An 18,966-nucleotide genomic window follows, 5' to 3' on the forward strand; every position below is an offset into this window, starting at 1 on the left:
CCCTTCCCGGCGGAGCGGGGACGGGCACGGGGACGCTGCCGCAGCGCCGGGCCCGCGGCCGCAGCTCGGAGCCGCAGGGAGGAGATGCTGCTTGTGCCTGCCCGGCCCTGCTGCCGCCTCGGGAAATGAACATGAGTCTGCCAGGCCGCGTCTCCTGCTCCATGCTCAACTGCTTTGTAAGTGCTGCTTTTCATTCCCCTCCCCTCCTCCATGGAAGCGGGGCCGTAAGGCAGATGCTCTCTCCAGCATCCTCTGCCCTGGGTCTGCCCAGCTGGGCGTGGGGAGGGGGGATCCCCTTTCCTGGCTCCCGCCGGGCGGCACAGTGGCCGGTCACCGCTGCCCTGCCCCGGTCCAAGGGCACGGCAGTCCCTGAGCAGCCCGAAGGCCCCGGCCACCGTGTGCCATGATGTGCCACGCAGGATGCGCCCGGTCCTTGCCTGGAGCTGGAAAATTACCGTGGAGAGCACCCGACCCCAGGGGAGCTCCGCTCCCGCCATGGCTGCGGCGCTCGCAGGGCGTGCAGGACCCCTCCTGTGCTGCTGCTGCTGTGCTGGGAGGGCGTCCCGAGCTCCCTGGCTTCTATACCTTCGGGGAGAGGAGTTTTCCTGCTCTGACGCCCCTTCTGCAGACCCACTGTCCACCCCTCCCCGGGGGACTCATGGCCAAATGGGCTCTGAGGGCTTCAGGCGGCTTGTGAAGAGCGCGGGGCCCCGAGCCCCCGCCCTGCCGCTCGCCGGGATGGGATGTGGCAGCAGGAGATGCTCAGCCTCCCGCCCGCCCTGCGCCGCAGGCGAGGCGGGACTCAAGGACACCCAGGCCGGTGGAGAGCTCGGGCTGCCCTGTTCCAGTTCCTGCTGCTCACTGGGATTTCTCTGCGAGCTGCAAAGTGGTGATGGGAGATCTCTGCTCCCCGGCTGCCGCACCGGCACGGGCACACACCTTCCCTTTGTGCCTCGGCGTGGGAGCGAGTCTCTGTCAGGAGCTGTGCCCTGTGTCCATCACAGTGGGGGTGAGGAGGGGCAGTGCCTTTCCCTCTAGCTGGGGTTGATGCCGAGTTTTACACCAGTTATAACAGCATGTGTGCAGGTTCCTTGGAGATGGGCTGGGTCGGGTCTGGTCACCCCCGTCTGAGGTCCAGGGAGCGCCTCAGGCCATGCTGTTCTTGTGGATGACAAGGCTTCAGCCCCTGTCACTAACACAAGGGGATTCAGCATCATTTTATATGTTCCTGAGCCAGAAGGATTGGCATCTCCTTTCTTCAGGTTAAAATTCAGATTCTGGCTTGGGTGGCATACCCAGAAAGATATTTCATTTAAAAATATTACTCAGTGCTTACAGAACAGAGCGTTTCCTGGTAAATGCTGGAGCCTAAAGAAGCTACAGTTAGGAGGCATTCCGAAGAAAACATTCCCACACCAAATACATGTGGAGTTAACACCATCCTGGGCTCCCAGCAGTGAGCATCTGAGTACTGCTCCTTCAGACAATGTGGTGGTTTGACAAGGTCTGTGGGAGGGCTGGTGAAAATTGGCACTGACATTTCATGCCAGAGCTCAAGGAGCGTTTGGACAACACTGTCAGGCACACAGGGGGATTGTTGGGGTGTCCTGTGCAGGGCCAGGAGTTGGACTTGATCTTTGTGAGTCCCATCCAACTCGGGTTAGTCTATGATTCTATGAGTGACTGAAGATTCCCAGGTCCTAAACTGAGACGCACACTCTGCTTGTCAAGGGTGGCGTGTTCAGACTCTGTGTGTCCTCTCAGACCACCCTGAGGCCTCCATGGGCTTTCTGGGGTGTCCATCTGAGCAGTATGGACACGTCCACTGGGGCTCAGTGCCCTGCTTGGGTGCTGGCACCAGTCAGTAATGCCTGCTGTGAACTGGGTGCATTGAGGTGCAGTTGTTGTTGGGTTACTTTTCCCACTTGTATATTCTCCTCAAGAAACTTCAGACTCTTGCCAGATTTTTGTGGGCTGAAAGTGAAAATGAAAACTCCTCAAAGAAAGCAGTCCTTAAGAGGAGGAAGAGTTGTTTGAGGCTGGACTGTAGATGGAAACCCTCTGTGTCATGCTGTGTCTGCCGTGGTACCGGGGGAGGTACCAGGGGAACAGCTGACGTGACAAATTACTGTCACATCAGTCCCAGATCCTGTGCTGGCCAAGGTGCATCTGCTTGGCTTTCCAAACACCACTCAGCTGGAAGAGGCAGGACTTGGAGACCTGCTTTGGCCTTTTACTGTGCTGTGGGGACTCTGCAAAAGACAGAGGAGCTGGTGGGGTCCAGAGGCACAACAGGCATTTCCATGCACAGGCATCCCCAGGCTCCTGGGGTGCTGAGAGTATCCAGCAGCTTCAGTTTTTGGCTTTCACAGCACGTGCTGACTGGGACCTGTCTGACTGTGTGCTCTTGTTTGCAATGCAGGGTGAGGAGGGCCCTCCCAGTTTGGAGTACATCCAGGCCAAGGACTTGTTCCCCCCGAAGGAGCTCGTAAAGGAGGAGGAATCATTGCAGGTAAGGAAGTCAGAACACCCAAACAGCTTTGGGATGTGGCAGGTTGGGCTCTGCAGGGCGGCTCTCCAGCCCAGGACAGCCTGGAGGCCACGGGCTGGCCGGTGCCAAAGGTCACATTTGGAGTGGTGGGTCCTTCCACGTGTTGCCAGTCATTCCAAACGCACCATCCCTGCCTTCCCAGCCCTGCCAGGATGTGTACAGCACCTCCTGCCTCTGGGAAACGAGGCTGGAGCATGATGTGATGCACAGCCAGGCTGGGTATTCCCTGTCCTCGCTGGCAGTGAGGAACGTGACGCTGCCTGCGTGGCACTGCAGCAGGGAGATGCTCCCTGGGACAGGGGATTAACTCAGTTGATTAGAGTGTGATGCTAATAGTGCCAAGGTTGCAGGTTCTATCCCAGTATGGGCTATTTGCTCAGGAGTTGGACTTGATGATCCTTGTGGGTCCCTTCCAGCTCAGGATATTCTGTCCTGTTGGAGCGGGGCCGTGCTTGGTGCAGTGACTGCACTGCCTGCTCTGGCCCTGGTACACGTTGCTCCTGGCATTTTCCTGCTGCAGAGTGGCTGGAAGGAGACACCTCCATATGGTGCCAGCCTCCTGCTGCAAAAAACCCTTGGAAGAGCCCCGGGTGCTTTGCCACTGTGCAGCAAGGGCAGGAGCACAGCCCTCGGGGGTTTGGTGCTTCCTTTGACATCATCCAGGGCTCATCGTCCTCCTCCTGGGGCTGGAGCCAGGCTCACCTTGTTCCCACTGCTGCTGCAGTGTCTGAGATTGTTCTGGGATCAGCATTGCCTTGGCAAAAGGTGCTGGGCAAAGCAAGGACTGAGAGGTGTTGTCTTGAAGGAGCAACCACGGGCTGAGGAGTTGTTGGGGTCAAGGCTGCAGGTCTGAGGCCTTTGGGGAGGTGAAGCTGCTGAAATGACTCTGAGCTGAGGCTCCTGGAGAAGAACAGCCTCTGGTTTAAGTCTTCTGCATGGAGGACCATAAATCACCCCTCCAAGGGTAATTTCCCTTCAGTAAATTGTTATTTGAATGTAAAGTGAAGTGTCCAAGGCCAGGTTGGACGGGGCTTGGAGCAACCTGTGCTAGTGAAGGGTGTCCCTGCCCATGGCAGGGGGTTATAGAACAAAATGAGCTTTAAGGTCTCTCCCAGCCCAAATCATTCCACAATTCTGTGATTCCAAAAGGATGCCAGTGGCTTGATAACAAGCTGTATTCAGGCACCTGCCAGTTTATTCCAGGATTTCCCTCTGTCAGTTCTTGCAGCCTTTCCATCCCTTTCTAATCTGTCTCCCTTCTGGTGCTGTGTGAAAGAGCCACGTAAGCAGAAGAAACACATGCCAGCTAAAAACAGCTCTGGCAAGCACGCAGAAATAAACTGCAGAAATAAATAGAGGATATTCTCTTCATGGCAAATAATTAATACTTTTAAAGGGTGTTCGGACACAAGCCAGTCTAAGGTGGTTATTTTTGTACAAAGAAAGAAGAAGTTGTTTGTACAGTTGTCACTTGAAGTCTGAAATCCAGGAAATTCAGGTTTTTAGGCAGCACAAGCCTTAGAAACAAGTTAGAAATAAAGAGAAGGTGGTCTGACTTGCACTAATTACAGTGTAATGAATTGTGCCATCAGCTGCCCTGTCTGGCAGGTTCCAGCTCTGGCTGAAATGATAAATCATCATGACATTTTTTGCATAATTGGTTGCCGACATCACCTGGTGTAGGTGGCATTCAGGGAACAGGAGGAGCCTGATTAGCTAAGGACAAAGGGGCCTGGTGAATTTTAGGCTGTTCTGCCTTCTTTTTTTTTAATATAAGAAAAGTCAGACTTGACTGTCTGCCAGGATCCCACGTTTTAAAAATAGCTCCGGCATGTCCAGGCTGATGGGGAGGGACACAGAGACACTTGATTATCTAGATATTTAACACTAAAAAAATTGAATTCAGGTGACTTTAGCTTTGTTGTGGATTGACCAGGACAAGCTTCCTCAGTCATACAAATAACTATACAGAGAGATTCCCTCTGCCTGGTGAGCAGAAACTGGGCACAACTTTGGTTCATTTGCTTACCTGGATGGTAAGTGGTGATGAGTCTCACAGTGATGGCCATTTAAGTGGTGCAGGATCACATAGGTGACACTGCCCTGGGGCAGGGAATTCTGATCCATCACAGAATCATTAAGGTTGGAAAAGCCCTCCAAGATCATCAGGTCCTGTGCCTGACCCCCAACTTTGTCCCCCAGTGCCACGTCCAGTCCTTCCTTGGACGCCTCCAGGGATGGGGGCTCCACCACCTCCCTGGGCAGCCCCTTCCAGTGCTGCCCCTTGTCCCAGGGCTGGTTTGCCCTCTCCTAAGAGCAGGGATCATCGATCCCTCTGCCCCATTGCACACCCTCACTGCCGGGTGTGCAGTGTGTGTGCTCACACCTCTCCTCCATAAGCATGATCCTTCAGGAGGTGCCCTGGAGGCGTCCTTGGGAAGCAGATCCGCGTGTGGGGCTGGGCAGTGGGTCCAGTGCTGTTACATGCTGTTGTCAGCTCTCAGGGCACGAGGAGCACATTGCTGGGAATGGTTTCCCATGGGAGATGCACTGCAGAGGCAGTGGGAAGAGCGGCTCTGGGAATTCCAGTGCACAAGGATCTCCTTTTCTGTGGCTGGGCTATGTGCTGCCTGTGTGTGGGTGCTGACCCAGCGCTGTCTCCCTTGCAGGTGCCATTCACTGTGTTGCAGGGTGAGGGGGTGGAGTACCTGGGCCATGCCAACGACGCCGTGATCGCCATCTCCAACTACCGCCTGCACATCAAATTCAAGGATTCCGTGATCAACGTGAGTCTGGATCCGGCACCTCCCGCGTGCTTTCAGTGTGGGGAGGGGTGGGAATAACCCTTCTCAGGGGGCTGTGGCATGGGAAGGTGCTTCTCAAAGGATGCCAGGCCTGATGCTGCCTCTAGGCATGCAGTTGCTGTTCTGCTGCTGTCCTGAGGCGTGAGGATGGGGTTTTCTTTTGGATACTAATTAGGCCTTTCCTTTGCTGTTGTCTTTAAATTCAAGCTTTAACCTCGGTGGTTTTAAGGCTGTTGAGGTCTCTTGCAGGCCAGTTTTAATGAGACTTCTCACCAACTCAGAGTCAGACAGTGGGAGCCTGAGGCTTTCTCTCACTGTCTCGACTTGCCACCTCTTACTGCAGCTGCTGTTGGGCTCAGTTACCTGTGTTTGGCTGGAAGTGCTTGAGTCAGTAACTGGCCCCCGGTGGGAGATTACCCAGGGACAGAGCAGGCATCAGAATAGTAATCATGGAAGGAGCTACACGCTGAGTCATGAAGCTCCAGAGCCCCGGGAGTGGGTTTGTGGTTCCCAGTGGCAGCTCGTGATTGCTGCTGGAGCCGTGAGTGAGCGTGAGGGGCCCACGGGCAGGGCTGCTGGGGCTGCTGTCGTGCTGTGCCTTGTCATGCCCCACATCTGTCCCTCCCCCACAGGTGCCTTTGAGGATGATGGAAAGTGTGGAGTGTCGGGATATGTTCCAGCTTCACATCGTCTGCAAGGACTCCAAAGTGATCAGGTACCTGCTGTGTTGCTCTGGGGTGGCTGCTGCTGCAGGCCCTGACCAGCTCTGGTGTCTCCCTCTGTGCTGCCGTGGGAATTGAGCTGTCCATGGCCACGGGTGAATGTCCCCACTGAGGCTGGTTTGCCTTTGTGCTCGCAGGTGCCATTTTTCCACCTTCAAGCAGTGCCAGGAGTGGCTGAAGAGGCTGACCCGAGCCATCGCCCGCCCTGCCAAGCCTGAGGACCTCTTTGCATTTGCCTACCACGCCTGGTGCTTGGGAGTCTGCGTGGATGAGGAGGATCAGCATGCACATCTGTGCCGTCCCGGTGAGCTCCTCCCTGTCCCCTTCCTGCTCCTCTGCCCAGGAGCACTGCAGTGCAATTTAGCTGTTCATAAACCCTGTCTGGCTGTGTCTTGTGCTCTGCTGCAGCCATAGCCCAAATTCACCTTGCTGGCTCATCCTGAGTCCAGCTGATGGCTGGGTGCTGCAGGAGAACAAGCTCAGTAAAAAGAATTACAGTTATAAATATAATAAGGAACATTCTGAGCCAGCACCACAGAAGCAGCTTTTCCCTTTCTCCTTGTGAAGGAAGAAAACATCCCATACTTTAGCACTCTCACCATGATGATTGAGAGCTCAGGCAGTCCTGTAAACATCACCAGCTTTGAGGCAGCCTAATTAATATGAGCCCATCTGCATCTCTTCTCCAACAACCAGAAATGCTGTGACATTCCTGGGATCAGGTCTGTGGAGAGCTCTGGCTTGTCCTTACACAGGCACAAATCAAATCCTCGAATCCATAAAGAGAACACCAGAGCTGTGCTGGTGCCCTCGTGTGGCTTGGGAGTTTCCCTTCTCTGGGAACACAAGGTTCCCTTGCAGCTGCTTTGTCTTATTCATGATTAAGCTGTTCAAAAAGGGATTGAAATGAGTGAGAAACCTGGTTTTAGGCTTAAAAAATGTGCTGATCCTACAGGAGAGCAGCAGTAGCCTGAGTGAAATGTCCAAACAGAGGCTGGGATAGAGGGATGAGGTTCAATAGTAGAGCTGAAAGAGATACCAAAGAGAAGCTGGTAGAGAAAAGGTAAATTCTGTGTCCTTATCATGCCCCAAACACCAGCAATTGGGAGGTATTTGCTGTCTTTCCTTTAGGGAAAGTAGTATTCTCAAGTATAAATAAACTCACCTGTGGAAGTTGTTGCTGCAGGATATGACTGAGGCAAAGAGCTTTGCAGTATTTATTTATTAGCAAGATTTGATGCTGGAGCAGCAAAGGCACCCAGAATTCGTGAGGTGAGGCTAAAAATAAGAGAGCAAACCCTGAGTCAGCGTCTGAGAGCAGTCTGGAGGAAGGAACTGCCCGGGGTGGGTGCTCAGTACTCCTTGCCGTGGGGTTCCCAACATCCACTTTGGAAGCTGTCACTGGCAGAAGGGCAAAAGTGGATTAAATTAACTCCCCACACTTCCTCAGTGACATGGGGAGGCTGTTTCCATCCTGCTCTGTGCTCTGAGACGAAAAGTGATCTGACTTGACAAAATAAACAGAGGAACCCCTCTGAGGGACAAGTCTTTTTGGCTTCTGAAGCACTGTCCCTGCTGCCATCCAGCTGCCCTGGAGTTTCTCCTTGCCATGGATGTGCTCTGAGAGCTGGAGCCCCTCTGCTCTGGAGCCAGGCTGGGAGAGCTGGGGGTGTTTAGCCTGGAGAAGGGGTAACCTTAGAGCCCCTTCCAGTGGCTAAAGGGGCTTATAACAGGAGGAGAGGGACTTTTTGTGTTGGCAGAGAGTGACAAGACAAGGGGGAGTGGTTTTAAACTGCCAGAGGGATATTGGGAAGAAATTCTTTAATCAGAGTGTGAGGAGGCCCTGGCACAGGTTGCCCAGAGAAGCTGTGGCTGCCCCATCCCTGGAAGCATCCAAGGCCAGGTTGGACAGGGCTTGGAGCAGCCTGGGCTGGTGGAAGGTGTCCCTGTTCACAGCCGGTGGTTGGAACTCTGTGATCTTTAGTGTCCCTGCCAACCCAGAGCAGTGTGGGATTCTCTCCAGCCTGGAACAGTTGCCATGAACACGTTCAGACGCCCTCGGTGCTGTCAGTAAGTCCCTGTGCTCTGCTCTCCAGGAGACCACGTGAGGTACCGCTTTGAGATGGAGCTGGTGAGGATGGGCTTTGACTTGCAGAACGTCTGGCGCGTCTCCGACATCAACAACAACTACAAGTGAGTGTTTCCCCACCAGGCTCTCCCCACTCTCCTCTCCCCTTACGTTCCCTTCCTCATCCTCGCGCAGAGCGGCGGGTGAGTCAAACTCCAGCTAATCCTCCTTCCTGGCCTCGACAGCCCTCAGGCAGTTCAGTGTCTGAGCCAGATCCCTTTTCTTTCCGCCTTTCACATGGTGGAATTGCAGAAGGAATACAGCCCAAATGTCAGAGCTGGCAGAGAGGGTGATTGCTGACTCAGGTGGTTTATAATGACGGGGCTCTAATTCCTCCTGGAAGACATTGGGGAGTTTGGAGGATCCGTCCATCGTGGGTTTCTTTCTGGTCAGTTGTTCTCTGACATGACAAACAGTTTTCATACACTGGGGCAGCTGTTCAGCTTTGTGAGGAGCTGGGACTGAGCCAGTGGAGAGCTGTTGGGATGCTGGGGAGTCTGGGAATGAGCAAGGCTAGTTCAGTTGGAGCAGGAGAAGCTGGAGGGGTGATCTGCCTCCAGCTGCTGGGGGGGCATTCACAGAGGGGATGGACTGAAACCCTCCTGACAGGGGCACGTGACAGAGCAAGGGCCAGCAGCCACAAAGTGCAGATTGGGAGGCTCAGAATGGACATGAGAGGGAAAAAAAGCCATTCCCCAGGACGTGCTGCTGGGCTGGGGCAGATCCCCAGGGAGAGGGGTTTCTCCATCATTAAGGTGTTTCCCATCTCACTGTTGCAGGTGAGCAGGGAGTTGGAGTGGGGATCTCTAGAAGGTCTTTCCCACCAGCACATCAGTGTTTGCAGCCGGTTTCCTACTCCTGGGGGAGCCCAGGACTCTTGGAGAAGCACTGCTCCTCTCTTTGCAGCAGGTGGCATTAAGCCAGCAGGATTTTATTAAGCTTTGATGGACATATTCATTTGTGCATTCCCTATAATCCTTTCCTTGAAACCACTGGTATCCCTCAGTCTTTCATCTCTGTCTCAGCCAGGAAAGGCATCCCTATCACCTGTGGACTGGACAGTTCCAGGACACTGGTTTCCTTGGGAGTGCCTTGGAGACACTGGACTGGGGAAATGCTGGTGGAGTTTTGCAGTCTGCTGCCTGTTCTCTCTTCCTTAAGAATGCAGAGGTTTTGGGGGTGATTTACAGTTTCCCCTTTGTCCCCACTGACTACATCATGGCTTTGGAACTGTCCACGTGACTTTGCATTTATGCAGTTTCTCCAAGGATGTCAAATAAAACTTGTTACCCTGAACTGCTTGGTTTTGGAGGGTCCCTGCCCTGGGTAGAGTCTCTGCATGTCTTTGAGAGCAGTCAGGCTTTCTGCCCTGTTAAATTTTGGGGTGTGGTTCCCTCTGACCATTTCAGAAAGCTCAGCTTCCATTTACCATCTGTGCCTCACTTCCTGGCCAGTAATCCACAGCCATTACCAACTTCTCTGAAGGCAGGTGTTTGATTTCCAACCCAACCAGGGAAGAAAGGACTTTGAAACAAACCTCAGCAAGCCTGGCTTTGCTTCCCTCCACCTGCCTGAGTTCCTCCCTGGGGATGCTGGCAGGTCCCAGCTTCCTGCAGACATCCTGGGATCTCAAGGGTGGTGTAATTGCCTTGTGCAACTCAAACCAGTTCTCTCTTGCTGCTGGGGGAGTGTGTCTTTAAATCCTGCCTTGGCTTTTGATCATAACCACCTGCCTCTATTCACAAGGATCAGGTTACTTTTTAACTGTTTATAGTCCTTTTATCTTTTATTTCCCTGCATTGGCAAAACAGTGTTGTTAAAGACAGGATACTCCAAGGCAATGGCTTTGTTCCTTGTCTTTCAAGTCTGTTCCGAGATGTCCTTATCTGGGAACTATTATCTTCTTCCTGGAGACAGCCATCATAAAATGAGAGCAGTACAAGCTTATAACAACCACTCCTTTGGCCCTGATAAAAGTGTACAGTGATAATAAAATTATTACACGGGCTCTCCCTGGCTCCCACATCTCCAGGGATCTGTGCACCCAGGGAAGTGGGATCACTCCAGCATTGCCCATCTGGTGCACCCAGGCTGTCCGAGGGAGGAGTTGTTCCATGGCAGCCTTAGGTGGGTTTGGTACACACGTAGTTCCTTCAAAAAGGGGAAAAAAAAATATCCACTTTTCCTCCACTGTTGATGCTTGTTTTCAGGTTTCATCTTTCTACAGTGGTGCTTTTATTTGTTTTTGACTTCATGAGGAAAAAGCTGCCTGGAATTCCGTGTTGCTGCTTTACCCAGCTAGTGTTTCCTGCTTGTTTCTGGGACTGCTCTTAATTAATATTTTGTCTTATTTTGTTACAATTCTCTATAGATTTTAATGCTGTCCATACCATTGGAAATGGGATAATTAGTGTCCTTGATTGGATTTGTTGTAGGAGCATGTGAGCAATAAGTCTGTGAGGGCTGTTAGTGATAAACATGTGTGAAGGAAGAGCTTGGACAAGGCTCTGAGGCACATGGTGGGATTATTGGGGTGTCCTGTGCAGGGCCAGGAGTTGGAATCCATCCTTGTGGGTCCCTTCCAACTCAGGATATTCCATGATTCTGTGATTTCTCTCACCACCTTTGTGGTCAGAAGATGCTCCTTGTCTACAGGTGCCAATTCATGTGGCTGTGTTGTTCCAGCCCTTTTTCTGCCATCAAACCTCACAGTTCCAAGGATGTTTCCCTCAGTGGTCGGGCTCAGTGTGGTCCCAGAGTGTTCCAGGCCACCCTACCACAAGTGGTTCCCTTTAGGGCTCCCTCTGTGCTGAAAAATGGGTCTGGAGCATGAGTCTGAGGAGGAGGAGGAGCTGGGAGGGCTCAGCCTGGAGAAAAGGAGGCTCAGGGGGGACCTTCTCACTCTCTACAACCCCCTGACAGGAGGGGGGAGCCGGGGGGGGTCGGGCTCTGCTCCCTGGGAACAAGGGACAGGAGGAGAGGAAACAGCCTGAAGTTGCACCAGGGTAGGTTTAGGTTGGATAGTGGGGGAAATTTCTTCATGGAAAGGACTGCCAAGCACTGGAACAAGCTGCCCAGGGAGGTAGTAAACTCCTCATCCCTGGAAATGTTCAAAAAATGTATGGATCTGGCACTCGAGGACATGGATTAGTGGTGAACATGGTGTTGGTGCTGGTTTGGTGGTTGGACTTGTTAATCTTGGAGGTCTTTTCCAACCTAAACAATCCTATGCTTCTATGTTTAAATAACCATCATATCTGTCAGCTCCCCCCTCACCCTTTTCATTGTTACCGTCATGGGATCATTATCCCCTCTGAAAGTGTTGTTAAACCTACTGAATGATAAATGCTGTGACAAAGTGATTTTTCAGTTATTCTGCTTTGCAGCAGTTTAGGCCCAAAATAAGGGAGTCAGGGACTTCTGTATAATTTGTCTGGGAGCACCAAGAAGCACCTGGTCGTGTCCGAGAATGTCGCCTTTGTCTCGGGCACTGTCGTGACACTTGTGTGTTCTGTGTGGGAGCAACACAAGTCTCCCACAGGAATCTCTGGATGTCATTCCTGTCGCTCCAGGGGTTGGTAGTGTAGCCTCAATGCTGCCCTGTTTCTGTTCAGGCTTGGGATTTGATCCAGGCACACTCTGGAGGATGCTGGTGGCTCTGAGCCTCTCACTTTTGCCCTCACATTTCCCTGGAACATGCCCACACCGTGTTCACAAGCTCAGCCTGTGCAAAGCTTGTACTCTGAAATTTAGGGTGCCACTAATTTTCTTCCTCGTATCAAGTTTGTAAGATGCTGTTAAGCCAGCATAGTTACTTATCCTGGCTTTTCACTTCCTCTATGGTATTTTTTGGGAATTCTAGCCTAGAGACATGTCTGCTTGTGTTGACCTCATTGCCTGTTTCTATGCACCCTGCTTAAATTTGGCTTAACTTCTTAAGGCAGTTCTGTTTCATTACCTGAATTTTATTGATTTCTGTCTTACTGTTTTCCCAAGTTTTAGTGCCTTAACTCTTGGAATGCTCCTGAGCCTCTCCTGGCCTGCCTCTCCCCAGTCTGTAGTGTAACACACCACCCTTAATGTTTCATTTGAGGTGCCAGGGCACTGATTCTGTTTGCATTTCAATGAAGCCCATTCTTGTATAGACTCATCTATTCCAAAAGTTCCTCCAGACCTCACCAGGTGCTATCCCTTTCCACATTCCTGCATCCTCAGTCACGCTCCAGTGCTTCTTTAATTTCCTGTCCAACTTTACACATGGAATCTGAGGCATTTCAGAGATGTCCAAGCCTAGACATCCTACTACAGACGTCCTGCTCTTCACCTTCTTACCTGACAGCTTTAATTTTGCTTCCTGGATTCCTCACCCTGTTGTTTTTATCCCTTACCCAGCCTTGCTTTCTGCCTGGGGCTCTCAGAGGAGATGTCTAGACACTGAAGTGCCTTTTTGCACTGTGGCAGGCAGTTCTTCACTAGCATCACAAACTAATTAATGGTATATCATGCCTTTTGCCATCAGCTGGGATATCCTGGGCTCAGGAACACCAGCCCACCTTCTGGAGCTTGCTGGCTGGATATTTTCACCCCTTTCACCTTGCTCCCCATCTGCCCTGAAACATTCCTGCTAAATGATGTGGGTTATAGCCTAGAGCTGGAGCTGCTCTTTGATGTTCCTTGCCATGTACCCACCTGTGTCAGCCTGGGCCGTGGGGGCTCAGCTGGTCCAGCTTCCAGGCACTGCTGTGTCTGAGCCTGCCCTCAGCCTGTGCTGTGAGCACCAGGGGCAGGGCAGGAGCTGCAGGAGCCAGGAAGCTCCCCCTGCACTCCGGGAATTTTGTGTGTGCTTCATGGAATCCCAGAATGGTTTGGGTTGGAAGGGACCTTAATGCTCATCTCATCCCACCCCGTGCCATGGGCAGGGACACCTTCCACTAGACCAGATTGCTCCAACCTGGCCTTGGACACTTCCAGGGCTGGGGCAGCCACAGCTTCTCTGGGCAACCTGTGCCAGGGCCTCACCACCCTCACAGGGAAGGATTCCTTCCCAATATCCCATCTAACCCTGCCCTCTGGCAGTGTTCTCTTCTCTCTCTGTTCTCCTCTCACTGCTGGTACATGTTCAGTTGCCTATTAGGAATCTGATTTCTGGCACCCCACCAGGCAAGCTATTATTTAGATCTCCCTCCTGTCATTTTATTTGCATACACCCAGTCCCCATTACCATCTTTCTGGGCAGAGCTGTGTCTTCCTCACAGAGAAATGTGTCAAGGTGACCTGGGTTCTGCAGGTCATCGTTTACCAGAAGCTCTGTGTGTACCCGGGTTTGCACCTGCTGCAAGAAAACCAAAACCCCACAGGAATTACTGACTGTTCCACTAAACCCTTCTGAACCCACATTCTTCAATCCAGAGGATGTTCCAAAGGCACCCTTGGGAAGTACTGGGACACTTAGTATGGGCCTGGAGGTGAGACCTGAGGTGAGAAGAAGTTGTCTCAGTTCCTCACAGCACTTTTTGGGTCACTTTTTCCATGTTGAGGCTGTACTGAGACAGAGATGAAGAGCCAAAGTCCTGCATGTTGAGTTTGGAGAAATGTGAGCTGCTCTGGGGTAGATTTTTGACTGCCCAGTCCTCATCTTGCCTTCGTGCTTTCTTTTTTCCAGGCTTTGCTCCAGTTATCCCCAGAAGCTGCTGGTCCCCGTCTGGATCACTGATAAGGAACTGGAGAACGTGGCTTCATTCAGGTCATGGAAAAGGATCCCTGTGGTGGTTTACAGGTAAATACAAACCCAAAGCTGTGCTCTCCCCCAAACCCACGTGGTCCTGCACAGGGTTGGGCAGCCAGGTGAGCTCCACAGGGCTGAGGAGCAAGGGGTGACAGCAAGAGCTGGGCGTTCCTTTTGCCTCCTGCCTGAGAATGTGAAGAAAAGGTTCTTCCCCCAGAGGTTGGTTGGGCACTGACCAGGCTCCCCAGTGCAGTGGACACAGCCCCAAGGCTGCCAGAGCTCAGGGAGGGTTTGGACAATGCTCTCAGGTGCAGGGGGGGATTGTTGGCATGTCCTGAGAAGGGCCAGGAGTTGCACTGGATGATCCTTGTGGGTCCCTCCCAGCTCAGGATATTTCATGATTCTATGAAATATTCCCTGGCCAGCTTTCCAGAAATAATCCATAGAGTGGGATGTAGGAGGCCAGGTGAATGGAACAGAGCTTTGCAGGGTAGGGGGTGGTCTCTCCCTAACTTGTCTCCTGGGAGACTGATGTGTTTGAAGCCAGCCAGGTTTGAAGGTGTGCCCAGCCAGTTGTGCCTGGTGTAAAATGTACATTATGATCTCTAGCCTTAGACTCTGTGTTAGCAGTCACCAAATCCCAGTAGAAAAAAAACTTTAAAATATCACATCTGCACAGCAAAGGAAAGTACAAAAGTCAGGAAGCAAGCCCAGTGAATTTACAGATGCCTTAACTCTGCATCTTCACGTTTCATGGCTTGGTAAATGCTGGCAAAACACCGTGTGCTGCTTCTAGAACTCAGTTGTGCAGTAGAGTAAGAATGAGGAGAGCTTATCTCAGGGAGCCTGTCCCTCCTTGGAGCCAAGTCAGCTAAGAACTTAATTGTATTTGTGATTCCTTTTGCTAAAAATGGCCTGGCTCTGGAGCCTGTCCCAGTGTGCCTCCCCACCTGAGGGCAAAGCCGTGTCTTTTTCCTACTCCAACAATTATTTTGTTCCTTGCTTTATATCTCTGTAATGGTACCCAGTAATTTACAGGCTGAGCTGCAACCTTTTGCAGCCTGGGATCAGATTAGAAGACGCTGACAGGGGATGTGACAAGATGGGACAAGTGCTTGCCCGTATGTGTCTCGCATTTTCCTGCACTTTTTTTAGCATTTGCCCTCAAGATTGAAGTGTTTTGTCCAGGAGGGTCTGTGAGGGCCATGGCTGCTTCTGCAGTGCCTTGTGCTGTGTGGAAGGGGAAGAAAGGAAAAGCCTCACACTCAGCTCCTCCTCCTCACTTGGAGTTCAGGAGAGACTGAATCCTGCATCCCAGGGACTGTTGGATAGACCTAAGAGCTTTTGGGAGCAAGGCTGAACTCACTGTGTGACAGTCACATCTGTAAAACATGTCACCAAAGGCTCCACATCATCAGATTTCTTTGAAAAAGTCCAATTTAAGCAAAGCAGAAATTTGAGTCTCCATCTCAGCCCTCAGTGAGATGCACAGGAGAGATGCAGCAGCCTCTGGGCACAGGCCACTTCTAAATCAAGGCAGAGGATGCAATTAATTATTTAGCTGAGTGCAGAGGCAGACGGGCACGGCGTGGCAGCCTCTGCTCAGCATGGCTCTGTCTGCACAGCCACCTTGAGGAGACCTTGGCAGCAGGAGAGATCCCAACTCTTGGCATCACCTGTGCCTGTGGTGCCCTGGCTGCCAGGGAGGCGGCGGGTGGAACAGTGGGCACTGCTGCAGCCCCGTGGCTGGGCACTCGCTCTCGGGCTCTCAGATGGTGTCAGAATTTCAGATCGTGCCACAGTTTCAGATCATGCCAGAATTTCAGATCACGTCACAGTGAGATGGGAGTTTAATCCAGAGATCTGGGAAATGGAAGCACTTGCACACAGGCAGCTCAGTTGGGAACCTTTAAGCTCAGCTCAGTAAACCCTCTCCAAGCTCTTTCTTGTGTTTTAAGCCAAGCTGCTCTTTGTGTTGTGGATGAGCACTCCCATGGCAGGGAAATAACAGAGAGAGGGCTTGGGAGATCACAGACTCATGGAATGGTTTGGCTTGGAATGTACCTTAAAGATAATCTACTTCCAACCGCCCCGCCACCTTCCACTAAACCAGATATTAATTAATCTGTTCTGGATGATTGTTGTGGCTTACATGGCATGTGCTGACAGTATCAGATGTGCTCTAGCCTTGTGATTGGAATGAATCTGAGAGGAAAAGCTCAACTGATAAACTACAAAGGCACTTCATGCTCCAGCTTTGGATGTTGAAAGGGTCTTGAGTCATTAAAACTAAACTGAAGTCCCTGAAGAATAATTCGCTCCACATAAGTTAAAACATTCCAGCACCTTCTGCCATTCCAGTTTCAAGAAAGGAGCTTTTTCCTTTGAGGAAAACCTCCTCAAAAATCCCAAGTAAGAAAAGCCCTGAAATGCTTGCTGTGCTCATGCTGGGGAGATGTGCAGGAGAAGGCAGAGTCAGGCTGTGGGTGCTGCCCTGTCCTGGGCAGCTCATGGCAAGCTCAGCTGTGGTTTTGGTTCCTCCACTGGCACCTGCTGTACTTTCTGCTCGCTGGTGGCTTCACACTCATCAGTGCTGCCACATTTCCTCGTGTTTTTGGCAGGTCACTGTGTCCCTTGAAAGTCCCCAGCAGCTGTTGGAGTGCTCAGAGGTTTGTGCTCCCGAGACGTTTTCCGAGTTTAACGCGACTCTGGCTCTGTCACAGCATTGCCTGGATCCAGCTGCCCCACACGGCTGCACTCCTGTGCCTCCCAGCCCAAAACAGTGTCCTTGCATCCAAACAGCCTGCTGGGAGCAGTCCCTGGCACGGCACCTGCCTTTCCCAAAACGTGCTCAGGCGCTGTCTGGGAAAGTGCTGGTTGGCACAGGCTGGGGACTGTGGGTGGCTCACAAACAGGCTTGGAGATCACAGCCCGGTGCTTAAGTCCACACCTTGGCTCTGGTTCATTTACTAGTATAAACAAAGCCTTTGCTGCTGTCTGTGTTATCCATCCCTGAGTGATCCTGAAGGCAGGAATAGATCTCCTGGGAGTGACTGCTCTCCAGTCACCTTGCAAAACAAAATGGCACCGAAAGTAAAGGACCCCATAGTATTTCAACTTGGCCACATGTGAATATTATTTCTTTGGAAGTTTAAAGTCTTCATCGCTATTGTCTGTGAGATGTCATTAAGGGAACTACATGAACTGACAGAGGGCAGGGTTAGATGGGATTTTGGGAAGAAATAGTTCCCTGGGAGGTTGGTGAGGCCCTGGCACAGGTTGCCCAGAGAAACTGTGGCTGCCCCTGGATCCCTGGAAGTGTCCAAGGCCAGGTTGGAGCAACCTGGAGTAGTGGGAGGTGTCCCTGCCCATGGCAGGGGGTGGAACTGGACGATATTTAAGTTCCCTTCCAACAAACCATTCCATGATTGTGTGATTCTGTGATCTTCAGAGAGGTGCTGCAGGAAGGGATGGGCAGGGCTGAGCACGGTTGGTGTGAGGTGTGAGGTGCAGGATAATGTCCAGTCCATTATCCCATCTCCAGGAAGGACCAGGCACCAGGAGTAGCACCTCGGGAAAGTGTAGCAAATGGGACAGGGATGCAGGTATTCTTTCCTGGGGCATCTTTGGAGCAGCTGGGATCTTAGATTTCCTACACCCGTTCAGGAGAATGGGTGACTGTGTGTCATGGTCACTTGGTGGACCTGCCACCAAGAATTTTGGAATGTATTTTGGAACAGTTTGTTCTTCCACACTGCACTGTGGCAGTGAGTCCATTCTTTGTTTCGTTCATTGTCCAAAAAATACTTGTTTTTCTGAAAGGTATGGCATGACCATTCCAGTGCTTGCCTGTGTTTCTCTCAGGGGAAAACAAAACTAATCTTCCAAACTCACCGTTTTTTATCTTTCTAGACCCTTTATGCTTCTCTTCCATTCTTGTCCTTCTCTCATGGTGGGTGGTTGTTTCCTACTTAAGTTGGTCCTAAAGTGAAGCTCTTCTGCACCTCTGCCTTCTCTGAAGGTTTGAGTACGACATGATCCTTTTTGAGATAGATTAGTGAAAAATTTGTGTCATTTTAAGATTGGTTGAGATGTGAAGCCATGATACTTTCTGTCGTATTCTTTTCCCAAAAACTGGTACCACAATCTTAACCTTTCTGCTTCTCTTGAGCAATGAGGCTTTTTCAGAGCTCCCCAGTGACTTCCAAGCCTTTGGGATATGGCTGCTGGTTTGCACTGAACTGCTCCATGTCATAGCTGGGGTTACGTTTTGATGATCTGTAAACATTCTTCACTTATTAATACTAAATTTCAGCCTCTGTTTTTATCATGTGAGAGCATTTGCAACTTTTTCCAGGCAGCCACAGACTCTCCTGGGTCATTCTCTGTCACCAGCAACTTTGTCACTTCATGGTCCCTTCCCTTTCCAGGCCATTTGTGGGTGACTTGACCAGTGTGTTCATGTGAAAAATGAACTGCTTCAGGTCTCCTGGGAGGCGTCAATAAGCAACAGCCAGGGTAGGGTTCACATTTAGGGGTTGTTGATAAACACCAGCTCAGGCCTCCACCCAGAAACTCCCCAGTCTGATGCTGAGTGAGCTCATCTTTCCGACATAGAGGTGATAAGTGAAATGGTTTAACAACCAGTCCATAATTTAAGGGAGGAAAAAGAGAAGGGGAGAGCAAAACAGCATTAAACGAAGTGGAAGGTGTCCCAGCCCACAGCAGGGCAGTGGAAGAACATGGTCTTTAAGGTCCCTTCCAACCCAAACCATTCTGGGATCTTGTGGAATGACTGGTGTGACTCTTAGGGATGGTTCTGTGCAGGGCTAAGGGTTGGATTCTGATCCTTGTGGGTCCCTTCCAACTCAGCACATTCTGTGATTCTGTAGAATAGTTATTACTTTCCCAAAGTACAACCATAATGATTTAAAGTTCTTCTCTCTGGTTTAATATATAAATACCTATCTAGCTACAATAATATATATTTTATATATGATATATTTATAGATTAAAGTATATATTTCTATATATAA

The 18,966-nt window shown here is 51.2% G+C and overlaps 1 protein-coding gene across 1 annotated transcript in view; it reads left to right on the forward strand.

Moving 5' to 3' along the window:
* MTMR4 (myotubularin related protein 4) overlaps positions 1–18,966 on the forward strand; it is a 57,332-nt gene that overhangs the window by 28,629 nt on the left and 9,737 nt on the right. Inside the window, exons 3-8 of the mRNA XM_029961358.1 lie at positions 2,423–2,512; positions 5,221–5,337; positions 5,988–6,070; positions 6,215–6,381; positions 8,174–8,270; positions 13,868–13,981. Coding sequence (XP_029817218.1) covers positions 2,423–2,512; positions 5,221–5,337; positions 5,988–6,070; positions 6,215–6,381; positions 8,174–8,270; positions 13,868–13,981 — 668 coding nt within the window. The remainder of the gene's footprint in view (positions 1–2,422; positions 2,513–5,220; positions 5,338–5,987; positions 6,071–6,214; positions 6,382–8,173; positions 8,271–13,867; positions 13,982–18,966) is intronic.

Source organism: Manacus vitellinus, unplaced genomic scaffold (assembly GCF_001715985.3).
Source record: "Manacus vitellinus isolate BGI_N305 unplaced genomic scaffold, ASM171598v3 scaffold_32_pilon, whole genome shotgun sequence".
Lineage (NCBI taxonomy): Eukaryota > Metazoa > Chordata > Aves > Passeriformes > Pipridae > Manacus > Manacus vitellinus.